Source organism: Astatotilapia calliptera, chromosome 2 (genome assembly GCF_964374335.1).
Source record: "Astatotilapia calliptera chromosome 2, fAstCal68.1, whole genome shotgun sequence".
Classification (NCBI taxonomy): domain Eukaryota; kingdom Metazoa; phylum Chordata; class Actinopteri; order Cichliformes; family Cichlidae; genus Astatotilapia; species Astatotilapia calliptera.
This window is the reverse complement of record NC_137423.1, coordinates 8,325,278-8,338,832: the sequence shown is the minus strand read 5'-3', so window position 1 is coordinate 8,338,832 and position 13,555 is coordinate 8,325,278. Positions and strand designations below refer to the sequence as shown.

The 13,555-nt window shown below is 43.9% G+C and overlaps 1 protein-coding gene across 1 annotated transcript in view; it reads right to left on the bottom strand.

Annotated features, from left to right (window-relative positions):
* The window catches only part of fat4 (FAT atypical cadherin 4), a 100,323-nt gene that overhangs the window by 17,777 nt on the left and 68,991 nt on the right, over positions 1-13,555 (bottom strand). The window contains exons 7-9 of the mRNA XM_026183531.2: positions 8,008-8,188; positions 6,021-6,271; positions 1,447-5,796 (exon numbers count right to left, since the gene is read on the bottom strand). Coding sequence (XP_026039316.2) covers positions 1,447-5,796; positions 6,021-6,271; positions 8,008-8,188 — 4,782 coding nt within the window. The remainder of the gene's footprint in view (positions 1-1,446; positions 5,797-6,020; positions 6,272-8,007; positions 8,189-13,555) is intronic.

Here is a 13,555-nt window from a genome sequence, read left to right as displayed (position 1 = left end):
GCAAAAAAAAGATCCATTTAACTACGTACTACACCTTTAAATCTCATTCAAGCTCAAACAACAATACGATAAAAGTGAAAACTGTAAGTTCACCTGTTTCAGTGCAGTTTCACAAAGCTATTTTGGAAATAGCATTGCTTGCCCAAGATGATATCATTTGACCAAAAACAACATCTTGAAACTTTTATAGGAAAAAAACGAAATGATCTCATTCAACTGGCAGATTCCTCTCACTAGGAATAATCAGATTTTCAAACTCATTGCAAATTATGTTTGGACGAGGCTGTTTTTTTTTTGGTTTTGGTTTTGTTTTGTTTGTGTGGGATTTTTTTTTTGCAGGGCAGAAAGGCAAATAGTTGGAATGTATACAAATGGCCACCATACATACAAACAAACATATAAATGAAGTTTAAACATCACGATAAGGAATGCGACGTTGATAATACAAATAATACACTGGCTCCGAGAGAACAAACGGTTCATGAGTGGTTAAATAGAAAAAGATTGACAATGAACTTTTGAAAATGCATTTTATGCTGTAAATCTTGAGACAAGTTGCTTAATGGAGACAGATTCTGCTGCCAAACACCAGTTGTGGAAACAGGAAGTTGAGAGTTCACCAGGAGGGCATGCAAACTACTGTAAGTCAATAGGTGCCTTTCTGCAGGAGGGTCATTTATCTTGATGAAACCTAAAGAATTGTGTTCATTTTTTATCATCATAATAAAAAAGGACAGTAATGACTTGACTTGAGGCAAATTGCCTGCTACAGCCCGCTTTGAAAATGCCTTTCAGATGCTACAGTCAGAGGCTGAACAACATACAGGTCCAGATGACCTTGAATGTAATTCCACTTAAAATCCACTCCCTTTTTATCTAGGGTAATAATGAAGCATATTCATTACATTTCCAAATTAAAAGGCCTGATTGGATCTGTTATAAAGCTGCTCATTTGTCATGCAGCTCAAAACCCTGCCAAATGAGAAATCCTTGATTAAGAAATCCCTGTGTATACAGTTGGATCAGAAATGTATCTGTGTGTGGCCAGAGTTGCATGCACATGAACACACACAATGAAATGCGATAGTGGTGAACTGCGTGTGGAGCCTAGACTCAAGTCCTGACTACGGTCAGCTTCGCATCATCCTCTTTATTAAAGCAAACATGGCGGGCTGATATGCATCACAGCTGATACCCCCCGCCCCCCAAACAGCAATCCAAAAATCAAACTGTTTTTGGCAGTGATGCTTGTATGCTATGGCTACAACACCTCCTGGAAACATTCAGAAGCAAATATTTTCATTGGACCTAAAGTCATCTGTGTGACTCCAGTATTGTGGGAGTTTTAATGCGCGCATGTGTGCGTGTCCCCGCGTGCTTTTTTCCAAGCCTAACACGAGTGGCTTTAAGGTCAAACATAAAATGTGACTCCTGCGTGTGTAGTACCTGCAAAGCCGGATTTACAGAGACAGTTGAAACCGCCTGGGAAATTCTGGCACAACGCCCCGTTCTTGCAGGGATTGGAAAGGCATTCATTGACATCCCTCTCACAGGCCTTGCCGGTGAAACCTTCTGGACAGGTGCAGGAGAAATCCCCCACCAGATTATGGCAGGTGCCGCCATTGTGGCAGGGCGATGGCTGGCACTCATCGATGTCCGTCTCACACAGAGCTCCTGTGTATCCTGGCCTGCAGCTGCAGGCGTAGGGCTGCAGGGGGTGGTTGGAAACAAGGATCACTGGGACGCTTTCTTCTGTCTTAATATCAGGCCCGACACTGAGACGCCTCTTGCAGCTGCCTCCATTCTGGCACGGGTTGCGTGTGCAAGGATCATGGTCCACCGCATCTATTTGCACCCCGCTCTGTCTATATAAAATGTCTTTGATACTCTGGAAGAATGTGGCCACGCCGCTCGGGTTGACATATTGTCCGTGGCCACGTTTCACAGCTGCCATCACGAAAGTCTGATTGTTGAGCTCAAATGCTCCATAAATCAGCACCCCTGTGCCTAGTCCTGCTAGCTGAGAGTTGGCAATGCGTAGGAAGCTGAGGTAGTGGTTGGTGAGGAAGCTTTTGACTCCGTCAGAGTGGAGTCGGATGAGTATGCTGTTATCCACCGTAGCATTGTTGAAGCCCACGAAGAGGACTTTGGCTGTGTTACTAACTGAACCGTGGACACCGTCGCTGCTGCGGATGGTTAGGTCAAACGTTCCATCTGTTGAGCGAGCTTTAGAGTTGAGGTTGCACGTTCCAGTTGGGATACTAAACAGACCTGAAGATGGAGGTATAAGGGAACAGTGGAACCTGTCCTGAATATCCGGGTCTTGGGGTCTAACGTCTCCCAAAGAACCACCAGGAAACATGTTTCCAAAGTAGTGGACCAAGATTTCCATGGACCTGGGCTCTGAAGGGTTGTCATTCTGATCATTTATTTTCACGTGAACTGTTCCCGTGGAGGACATTTGCGGCACGCCAGAATCCTTGATCACAACAGAGAGGTAGAAATCACTAATCTGCTCTCTGTCAATCTCCCGACTTGTGGTTAAGACTCCAGCTGGACTAAGACTGAAGTAGCTTTTGGCAGAGCCAGAATTGAGGAGGCTATATAGAAAGGGGCCTTGGTTGGGTGGTAGATCTGGGTCAGAGGCTGTCAATGTTGTGACTGCAGTGCCAGCTCTCTGGTTCTCCATGACCTCAGCGTAGGTTTTAGTTAAAGTCGGGCCGTTATCATTGATATCTTCAAGATTCACAATCACCGTGGTGCTTCCGGTTGCGGGAGGTGTGCCAGTATCCACAGCGAGAATCGTCAGATTATACACAGGAATTGTCTCTCTGTCTAGCTCTGCAGCCACAGACACTTGGCCAGTTTTTGCGTTGATTGTAAAAATATTTTTATCAGACTCAGGAGCTATGGAGTAGGAAAATCTGCTCCAGCTTGGGACAGAGTCCGAGTCTCCAGCACTCACAAAAGTCACCAGACCACCGGGTGAGAGACCTTCACTGACCTGGACATCATAAAGTTCATTAGTAAAAACAGGCGGATCGTTTGCATCAAGAATAGTGATATTCACAAACACCTCATCAATATCTGCCCCACGGATGCTTCCTGCGTTCTTGGCTAACACCTTCAGTGAAACCTTCTCCTCTTTCTCACGATCCAGAGTACCTGTGACATAAATCTGGCCCGTCCTCTTGTTGATGCCAAAGCCCTTCTTTCTGCTCCTACCAAAAATGAGGTAGTAAACTACTCCATCTTCTCCTTGGTCTCGATCACTGGCAAATACTTCCCCTACCACTGTTCCTTTTGGAGCAGCTTCTGAGATTTCAAAGTAGTACTGTTTGGAGACAAAGCGCGGCACGTATTCGTTGGCTCCCTTTAGCTGAATGTTGACGTTGGCGAAGCTGCAGCGCTCTTCGTCTGGGACATTGAAGGCCTTGACTGTTAAATGGTAGACCTGCTTAGCCTCATAATCCAAGAAGCCCTGGGTGGTGATGATGCCCGTGTTCGGGTCAATAACAAAGAGGTCACTGTCTGACGATTGAATCACATAAGCCATGACCGCGTTAGCTCCCGAATCAAGGTCTGTACCATTCAGTTTGATCACGGTGGTGCCACTGGGAACGTTCTCCTGCACAATGGGGAAGTACTCATCAGGATCAAACACAGGAGGGTTGTCGTTCACATCAGTCACGTGTACTGTGACTGAGATGTAGCTTGTTTTTGCAATCCAACCACCGTCAGTGGCTGAAACCCTAAGCTCGTGCTGTTGCTTTTCTTCAAAGTCCAGAGGGTGAGCTAAGGATAACACTCCAGTTCTACTGTTAAGTGCAAACAGACCCTTGTCGTTGCCTGAAGTAATATTGTACGTGATAAGGCCATTCATCTCTTTGTCTTTGTCTCTTGCAGACAGGGTCCTTATTGCTGTTCCCACAGCAAGGCTTTCAGGTACAGTAGCTGAGATTTGGCTTTGCGAGAACTCGGGTGTGTGGTGGTTTTCCTCCGTAACTGCTATACTCACTGTCGTCTGTGCAGACAACGGAGGATTTCCTTTGTCGCTTGCAGTGATTTTAATCTGGAAAATTTTATTCATATCTGATGTAAGCGAAGAGGCAACAGTAATCCATCCACTTGTTTTATCTAGTTTGAATTTACTAGAGCTATTTCCACCTGTCATTAGGTACTCTACCTCGGAATTAAGGCCAAAATCTTTCTTGTCCTGAGCTACAACCCTGAGCAGTCGGGTGCCAACTTTTACACTTTTAGTGACAGGTGTAAAGTAGCTGGGGGAATTAAACTCAGGGGGATTATCATTGCTGTCTACAATGTTCACAATAACTGTTGTCTCACTCATCAAAGGCTTGAGTGCTCGGTCCGAGGCTGTCACAATGAAGCTGTGGCGGTTTATATTTATACTGCTAGCACCTGTTGAGTTCTGATATTTTAACTGCTGCTTTACAAATATCTCTCCAGTGCTGGCATTAATTCTAAAATACTCTGACTGGGATCGGATGAAATAGAAAATTTTGCCATTGAAATCCTCGTCGGGATCAGTGGCGGACACCCGTGTGACCAGAGAGCCCACCTCTGTGAGCTCAGGATAGTCCAGATAGTAAGACGGTCGACTAAATCTGGGGGCATTATCATTAATATCAGTTATGAATACGGTGACATCTGTGCTTACTGTCCAGCCGCTGTCATGGGCAGACACTTTGACAATGTAGTGATTAGTGTCTTCTCTATTGAGTGGCCTGCTAATTGTTATATCTCCTGTGTTTGGATTAATATTGAATGGAAGGCTGGTATCTGTAATTGAATATCGGCTAATGGCATTTGAACCGGCATCCTCGTCAGTGGTGGTGACTCTGGTGACAGTGTAACCCACAGGGGCATTTTCAGCCACTGTAGCACTGAAGATCTTGGAAAACCTGGGGGCATTGTCATTCACATCCAGTACGTTGATTAGTACTTTGACTATTGTGTTTTTGGGTGGCAAACCGCGGTCAGTGGCTTTGACTTTCAAAGTGTACAGAGCCACCTTCTCCCGGTCCAGTGGCCTGGTGGTTCGTATTTCACCGGTGGCTCGATTGATGCTGAAACTGTTCTCTTTGTTGCCCTCAATGATGGCATATTCCAGCTGTCCATTTGGCCCACTGTCCAGATCAACGGCAGAGACCATAAGCACCCCCTTGGGTGGAAGATTCTCCAGTATCTCAGCATGGAAGGGATCCTTATCAAATACTGGGTGATTGTCATTCACATCCAGCACAGCTATTTCCAATTTCTCATAAGAGGAGTAAGGTGGGAAGCCCTGATCTCTGGCCTCAATCCAGAGGACATACTTCTGTATGTTTTCATAATCCAGTGGATGTCTGATAGACAACTTGCCTGACAGCTGGTCGATATGAAAAGCATTATCCAGGTTCCCACTGGCAATGTAATATGACAGCGGCCCGCCTCTCATAGAAGACCCGGTCACAGTTGTAACAATGTGGTTGCTTGGCTGGCTTTCAGGGAATGTGAACGCACGTTCCCTCAACTTAATGACAGGGAAGTTTCCTCCAGTAACAAAGCGAACAGTCACGGTAGTCGTATCTGTTTTGGGATTGGCTCCGCCGTCTTTTACTCGAACTGTAAGTGTAACTTCTGAATTTCCAGTTAGCCTCTCATTGGCAGTGATGGCACCTCTGACTGGGTCGATCTTGAATTTCTCAGCATTGCGGCCCATCAGGGAGTAGTGTAGCTGGGCGTTTGAACCAGAGTCCTCATCAGTGACAGTAACGGCAAAGACCAAGGACCCTGAAGACATAAATGTGAATGAATGAGTCTTTGGCACAGTGATTTAGCAGACTAATTACTTATGTAGACATTAAAAAATAGAGTTTATTTTAGTATTTTAGTTAATTTTAGCATTTTCTGACATAGTTAAAATATTAAGCTATGCCTAATAACACAGTACAATGACAGAGCGAAAAGGTGCACACCACAACTTTTATTTAGCACCTTTTAATGCATGTGCTCACCTGCTGCAGTAGATGCGGGGATGTGGGTGACATAGGGGTGGTGGTGAAAACGTGGGGGGTTGTCATTAATGTCGGCCACTGTCACGGACACAGTAGCAGAGCTGGACAAGCCCTCGGGCTGGCCTCCATCTGTTGCCACTACCAGCAGCTGGTAATTGGCCCTGTCTTCTCGGTCCAGCAGGGAGCTGGTGATAATCTGTCCTGTAGCTGGGTTGATGGAGAACTGACCGCGTCCTCCGGTCAGGCTGTAGCTGTAGGATAAACACAGAAGGACATGTTTTAGTGAAAAACAAAAACAAAGACTGCATAGCAATTTGATGATGATAATGATGCTGTATCAGGAATTTTGCAGTCATCTTTAATACAAATCAATATTATTCATTTGGTGTTATTGGATATCTTTTATTATTCTTTATTGAAACAGCAATTTTGAATTCATCCACACATAATTTCCTGGGCATTATTAAAGTATTCTGATTCTGACATCAAATACTTGCATATATATAGACTGTAGTTATGTAGTCTGCTACTCTGCACTGACTGAAGCACCTTGTTCAGTGGGACAAAGTTGCCTATAGAGGGCACTGTTTCAAGGTTCACATTAGCACAGTGAGGGGGGAATATGGTCAGAGATGGTCCCCACACTACACTGCGGTCACATCAAATCAGTGACATATTTAACTAAAGTGTCCATTTGCTTTCATGCTCTGTGGGGTCTAGGCTGCATTCTCCAGAATCATGCATTTGATTTATCTTCCTCATTGTTATATTTGTTATTGTGTAATCCAAAAATGACAAGAATTTTAATATTTATAAAAATACATGGTATAGAAAGCAAACAAAACATACATAATATCAAGTCAACACTCAGGGGGCTAAAATCTTTTGCTTTCAAACAAATATCAGGTTTCACCCTGTATCTCCCGAGTCTCCAGCAGGACCCAGACATAAATGTAAGCTGACACATACATGTACACACCAGTGCATATTTTGAAAAGGTTTCTTGAAAAAGCATCCCCCTCCAGAGATGGGATGACAAATTGCAGAACAATGTGTGAATGCAGTGCTGGTGCAAAGCTTATTTGGACATTGAAAACAATGTAAACTGTCCACAGATGCTTGTGGTCAGAACATAGTCCAGAGACAAGTCCAAGCTCGGGACTTACATTTAACGGGCTGTGAAAATCAAAACTAATAACTATTTGTAACCAGTTCTGGGCCCCGAACCCCTGATGGGTACATCTCGTTCTGTCATAGACAATTAACATCCTCATTACTATGTTTTGGGAAACTGGAGCACGCTGCGGTACCCCCAAATGTGTACCCAGTGGGGCTGCCGAAGAAAGAGAGGGGGCTGGACTTGAGTCAGTGTCCGGCCTGAGAGAGACTGGCCAGAAACTCTTACAAGCTTCCCCCTGGAGGGGCTTGTGAGTGTGAAAAAGCTTGAAAATCGCACCCCAAAACAATGACTTTGGGTTTTGACTATGACGCTACACTCCGTGACTAAATTTCTATCATCCATTGCAACATTGGTCTGGAATTTTACAGAGCTGGAAGTGAGTTAAAGAGTTTTACTGTATGGCCCCAAAAGGGTATTTTCACACCAGGGTGTAAAATCAGAGCATGAAATCAAACTGAAGCTGGCCTGACTGTGGAACTCAGTAGTTCCTGGGACCATATAGAGTGACATCTTATAAGAAGTGGCTTCAGTGACGTGTGGACACTAATGTTTTTATTTTACTCTATTTGATATTTCATGTTCTTTAGAAAAAGATCTTTGGGAAAACTCGGATTTTCCAAGTCAGTTCAGGGAATTTCAAACTTCAACTATCTGAATATGTTTGAGTGGTTTCATTTTATGAATCCTGTTCAAAAGAGCCATTTCCCACTTTGAATGATCAGAATATCTACAGCATACCAGGGGTCCCACTGACTGCAATAAGTTGGAGTCTGGTTGGAATAAACAACTGAAAATGAAAAAGAATACCTTATAACACCATTAACTCCCACGTCTGCATCAGAGCTGTTGACCAAAAGCACATCTGTCCCAGTTGGGGCATCCTCCATGATGGTGGTGTGAAAGATAGAAGAAGTGAAAACGGGGACATTATCGTTAACGTCATCCACCATAACTGTTACCGTCCCTGTCCCACTCAGTGATGGAGTGCCTGGAGATGGAAGAAAGAAAAAAAGAAACATGACTGACAGTAGCAGTTTACTTCTCCTTGAGTGATCACCTTAAAGAGAAGTGAAGGAGAAACTGACTCACTTGTTGGGACAGAAACAACTCATTAACCTTTCAGCAAACCGAATATGGAGATTATTCCAAGTGACAGAATTACAAACTCTGTTTTTGTGGGGACACGTGAGTGCCATTAAGTCCCCTTCTGACTTTGGACACATGATTTATTGTACACGACTTGTCATTTGCAGCAAGATCCACACTGAAGCAATTCACATTCCTGCAAAGGCTCGACCACACTGTTCCTGCTGCATTTAATTCAAGAAAATGTCTTTAGTCGTGGGTATGCACTTTCCACGGGTTGTACTGTCACATCAACGCACATCAGTGAAAAACACATCAAAGGGGCTCAATGTCTCTGAAACCAAATCTTTCAGGCGTCCTTCCTGGGGTCTTGGACGCTCACCGATTTAATCTCCACAGAGAGGTATCTATTTTAAGGTGCGCGGCACTGTGCGAGATATTAGAGCGAGAAGAAGTGCTATTTTCAGCAAAAATCCGACCGTTTTTTTTTCCCAGAGCAGGTGACGAAACACGGTTTGCTGCGACCCGGGGGGATGGATTTAAATCAATAGCAGATGAAAACGAGCCGCAATGCAGAAAAACCTGAACAGAAAAAAGACATTCAGGCATCTGCCTTGCTTGAGCTGCCCTTTATAATCCATCCCTAAAAGGCACAGCGAACTGGCTAATCTATATTCCAAACATAAGTGCGAGTTTTCAGGCTTGTTACTGAAAGTCACAATATGGGATCTGGAGACATCCTTAAAAGCTTGATGCTATTTTGAGTTCTTAATGATTTCCATATGGTTTACAGTATGAATAATACAAGGACAGAGAGCACCTGAGGACTGAAAAAAGCTGAGATGTGAAAGCCGTAGGAGCTATTTTTCCCACCTCTTACATGTAGTTGTTCCCTCCTGTAGCTCTCTTCAGGAATCTGTGTGAATATGTCAACTATAATACAACCAAATAAAAACATACACGATCCCGATCTTGTGTCTCATGTCCCTGTGTACTCAGCTGCTCAAAACATCAGATGCTTGAACTTGTGTACCGTGGAGGCCTGGATTAATAAGAGATAATAAAAAACATTTGGATGGTGGCCACCAAGATTCTCTCTTAATGCTCTTAAATAAAGAATCAGAGAAAAGTGGGTGCCGAGGGGTGGAGGGTCAGAAAGAAAGCTAGAGGGATTCTATGGCTTTATTGCGCAGCCAGCATGGATTAGTTATAAATATGAGGAAATCAGGCCAACATGCTGTTATATTTTGCACCAGTTCTTCTCATTTGGAAGTCAGATGAAACATCTTTGCTGCTGCAGTCTCCCGAGAGTGCTGTTGACACAATGATGTTTTTCAGTCATATTTATACGCCACTAAAAGGTTGTGTCAGAGGTTTATTCCTGTTAAAAGGGAGTTTTTCCCTTCCCACTGTCACCAAAGCGATTGCTCACAGGGTGTCATCTGATTGTTGGGGTTTCTCTGTTTTCTCTGTATTATTGTGGGTTTTTTAGTTTACAATATGAAGAGCCTTGAGGCAATTGTTGTTGTGATTTCACACTATATAAATAAAACTGAATATCAATTGCTACTACCTTATCAGTATTAAAAGCAATATAATTTAGAGACCTGTGTATTACATGCAAATCGGCGCTCCCTGCAAACTATGCTCAAACTACTTAAGAGTGTGTGTGTTTGTGTGTTTGAGCACAAAGAAAATCCTCCACAGGCTCTACAGCTGGGAATTGCTGACACTGAGTTCTGGGTCCTTGCGGGCAGAGAGCACAAAAGAGATCTTTCCCTGTGAACATCAACAAATTTGAACATTACTGTGGGGCTTGGATACCGCAGCCACTTCTTTCAGGAGGGCTGGGGATTCCTCAAAAAACGAGATTTGTGATAGTTTACCGTAACATCACTTCACTGCCTGGCTTTATGATAATAAACAGACATTTGGCCTCAGGCTTGTAATGCACCCAGGTTTTCTGGTCAGAACAGAAGTGGCTAACATTGGCATTCAGAATAAACAGAGCTGAATTCCAGAAGCAAAATAAATGACACAAAAAAAGGTGACAGTAAACACATTTCATCCCAAAAGAGACCCAGAAACCATACAACACTAATCTTTAGTGACTCATTACCAAAGCGAATCACTGAAGAGCCCTCTGCTGCTCTAGCTATACTGACTCCCGTGTTTATACCCATACATAGGCAATGTTGAATTTTGTATTTCCACCTTTACAAATATTTGTGATTATGAAAAATCCGCTTATAAACAACATTCTCTGCAGCTAGTTACACGGGACATCTGACCACAAATTTGGTGCCAAATACAAAGAATTAACAGTGGCGGAAACATAATCTGAGCATAAAATGTAAACCAATCCCCTCTATATAGCTTCATCGCAGACTTATTATGTAATAACCACAACATGTGTCAGCAAGATTATTTAATTAACATCATGCTTTACTGTAGCTTTCTAATCCGCCTATACTTGGACCCGAGGTATCGTTTGTCTCAGCAAGTTTCATTTGACATGAATCATCATTCAGGAGGTTGTTATAGCAATAGATTGGAGCAGCTTTCGCTCCTCCTCAGGTGATCCTCTTAATTGAGGAGCGATCCAAGTCAGCAAGGCGTCTGTATCACTTTAAATTAACCAGCAAGGAGCCGCAGGTGGTAAGTAAAGTGTGTTTGACAGTCAGCAACTCGCTAAGACTGCTGTTGATCAAAGATGTTCTGTACAGGCTGGAGCTGCTGATGGCTGATAAGAGGCTCTGAGAGCTAAGTGGCTTTGTCTACCAATGCAGTCAATGCAGGAATGATTTGTTTTTGAATATCAAGCGCACCGCAGTATTTTTCTGAACTTAACTGATACCGACCGAGCGCAGCAGTCGCATTTCAATAGCATTGTTCCCCTCACTAAGAGAGGAAGCCAGCCAAGCTAAAACGCTAGCACCGACTGTGTGCATCTATGTGTATGTGGAGCACACCGCCCTCCTTTTAGGCATTTCATTTTTGCACAGGATGTGATGTCACAACCTGTTTACTGCCTGTGAACGGTCAGCCTTCTCTGTTGGGACCTTCAAAGACTCTGTCACCCAACACATCAGGGACTCTGGGGCCCAGGGCACTGTTACACCAGCTAATCCTTAGCAAGCACAGAACAGAGACACCCCACCCCCTCTAACGCTCCTCTGTCCAAAGCTGAACCTGCGTTGACCCAGCAGATGATAGGCATGGGCTCAAATTGAGGATTTTTCACATCTTTCTTGGTGTATCACTTCTCACAGCATCATGCAACTCCGTGCAGTTTCTGAACGTGCCTTCTTGGCCTCATGGGGCTAACTGATATCACATAACCCCCTGGCAGCTGTTACCCCCTCCAAGCATCCTGTTCGATGTGTAAATAGTTCAGATCTATCTTGTTACATTGCGTGGGATGACAGATTTAGTAAAGGAACACTATATCTTGGCAGGTATGCAAATGTATGTAGATGACAGTTGTTTCAAATAGTTATGGCTGGTGTGAGACATTGTTGAGATTCATATGACGGCAGACTAAATAACAGGGTCAGCGCTGCAGTCGAGTAAGTCATCATCTGTTTCCGATTCTTAAATTTCCTCTGCATCCTGTACCTGTAATAGTAAGAAATCAATCCCAGAGCATTTTTTTTAAACGTACAAAATAATCTCCGTCCAGTTCTTCTTTCTGTGGAGGGAGTGACTCAACAGGAGAGGAATGCTCTCCAAGAGTGCTGAGAAATGCCAGCATCTCCTCCAAACAGTCTTCGCTGGAATCTGGCAAAGCACAGGGAAGAGTGTCAGGGTCAATGATTTAGATTACTGCAGACAAGGCGGGTGTCACCTCGTGCACGGCAGGGATATGGCGAGGAAATTTGCCTGGATCTGGCAGAGCACAATTTGGCCCACCGCTGGACGACAAATGACATCATTTTACCATGGAAAGAGAACTGGTGGAAACTTGCAGCGGGAAGTCAGCTGCCTACCAGTGGCAGCCATGCACTGCGGTTAGACAAATATTTTTTCCATTGGCAAGTCCTGTCCCCAGACCCTTTCTTTTATGTGAGCAGTAGTTCTTAAGGTAAATTTTAAACTTTTATAGGGCTGCATTAACCACAGACATTAAAGACATTGTAAAGGTAATCTAATGCTATTAGCCTCCATGAAACAAAAACTATCCAAGACAATATTCAACAACATATGTACCAGCATATTTAGCATATTCAAGTTGATATTAGGAAAGCGTGATCAGTTTTGTTTGCATTCATAGCACCAGTATGCCTTAAGAGCCATAAGACAGATAAGGTAATCAAGGCACTACCTTACCTCTTGCCGATGTTTGTGCCATGAGCGTAATCCTATTTCAGGGGTTAATCTCAAGTCATTTAGGAAAGCAAACCTGCCCCCCCCCCCCCTGACACTACACTTCTGGTGAGTAAAACCTCGCATTATTACGCACTGTCTCATTAAAATCTCATTCAAATGTCAAAGAAAATTGCTTTCAAAGCTACTGCCACTAGTATTATTTATTGTTGCACAGAAGGAATCGAGGTTTGAGCCGAGAGGAGTGTGCTGCCTCAATCAGTAAAGAAAATAGTGAACTCTCTGGCACCATGTTTCCATGAGGTGTTTTTGTACCAGAGCCACTAAGTTCTGATGTGATAACTCTGCCTTCTGTTCAAGGGTTTTCTCCAATGCAAGACATCAGACCGATGGTGTTCAAATAAAAGGTTTTTATCCGTGAGCAGCCATTACACTATAGCAGCGGTCCCCAACCTTTTTTGCGCCACGGACCGGTTTATGCCCGACAATATTTTCACGGACCGGCCTTTAAGGTGTCGCGGATAAATACAACAAAATAAAACTAGTATCGGTACCGAAAAAAAGAAGATTTATTCATAACACACGTGAAAAGACCCAGGAAAACCGAGTAAACGATAAAAACGATAACAAAATAACGCTGAAAACCAATAAAAACCCTGAAAACCATACATTTCACACCTGAGCCTCAACTCTCGCGGCCCGGTACCAAACGACTCACGGACCGGTCCGAGGCCCGGGGGTTGGGGACCGCTGCACTACAGGATAAAGGAAAAAGACACAGGCGTCAGTGCACACAAAGGGGCGCTCAAAGTGCTCGAGCCGATTCCTCCTTGCTTTAATTGAATCTCGATGCACCATTACCATTTAATTAAACGCAGCGCATCCCCTTCAGATCTAGGAATGACACAGCTGGATCAGTGACAACTAAAACAGAGTCCTCTGT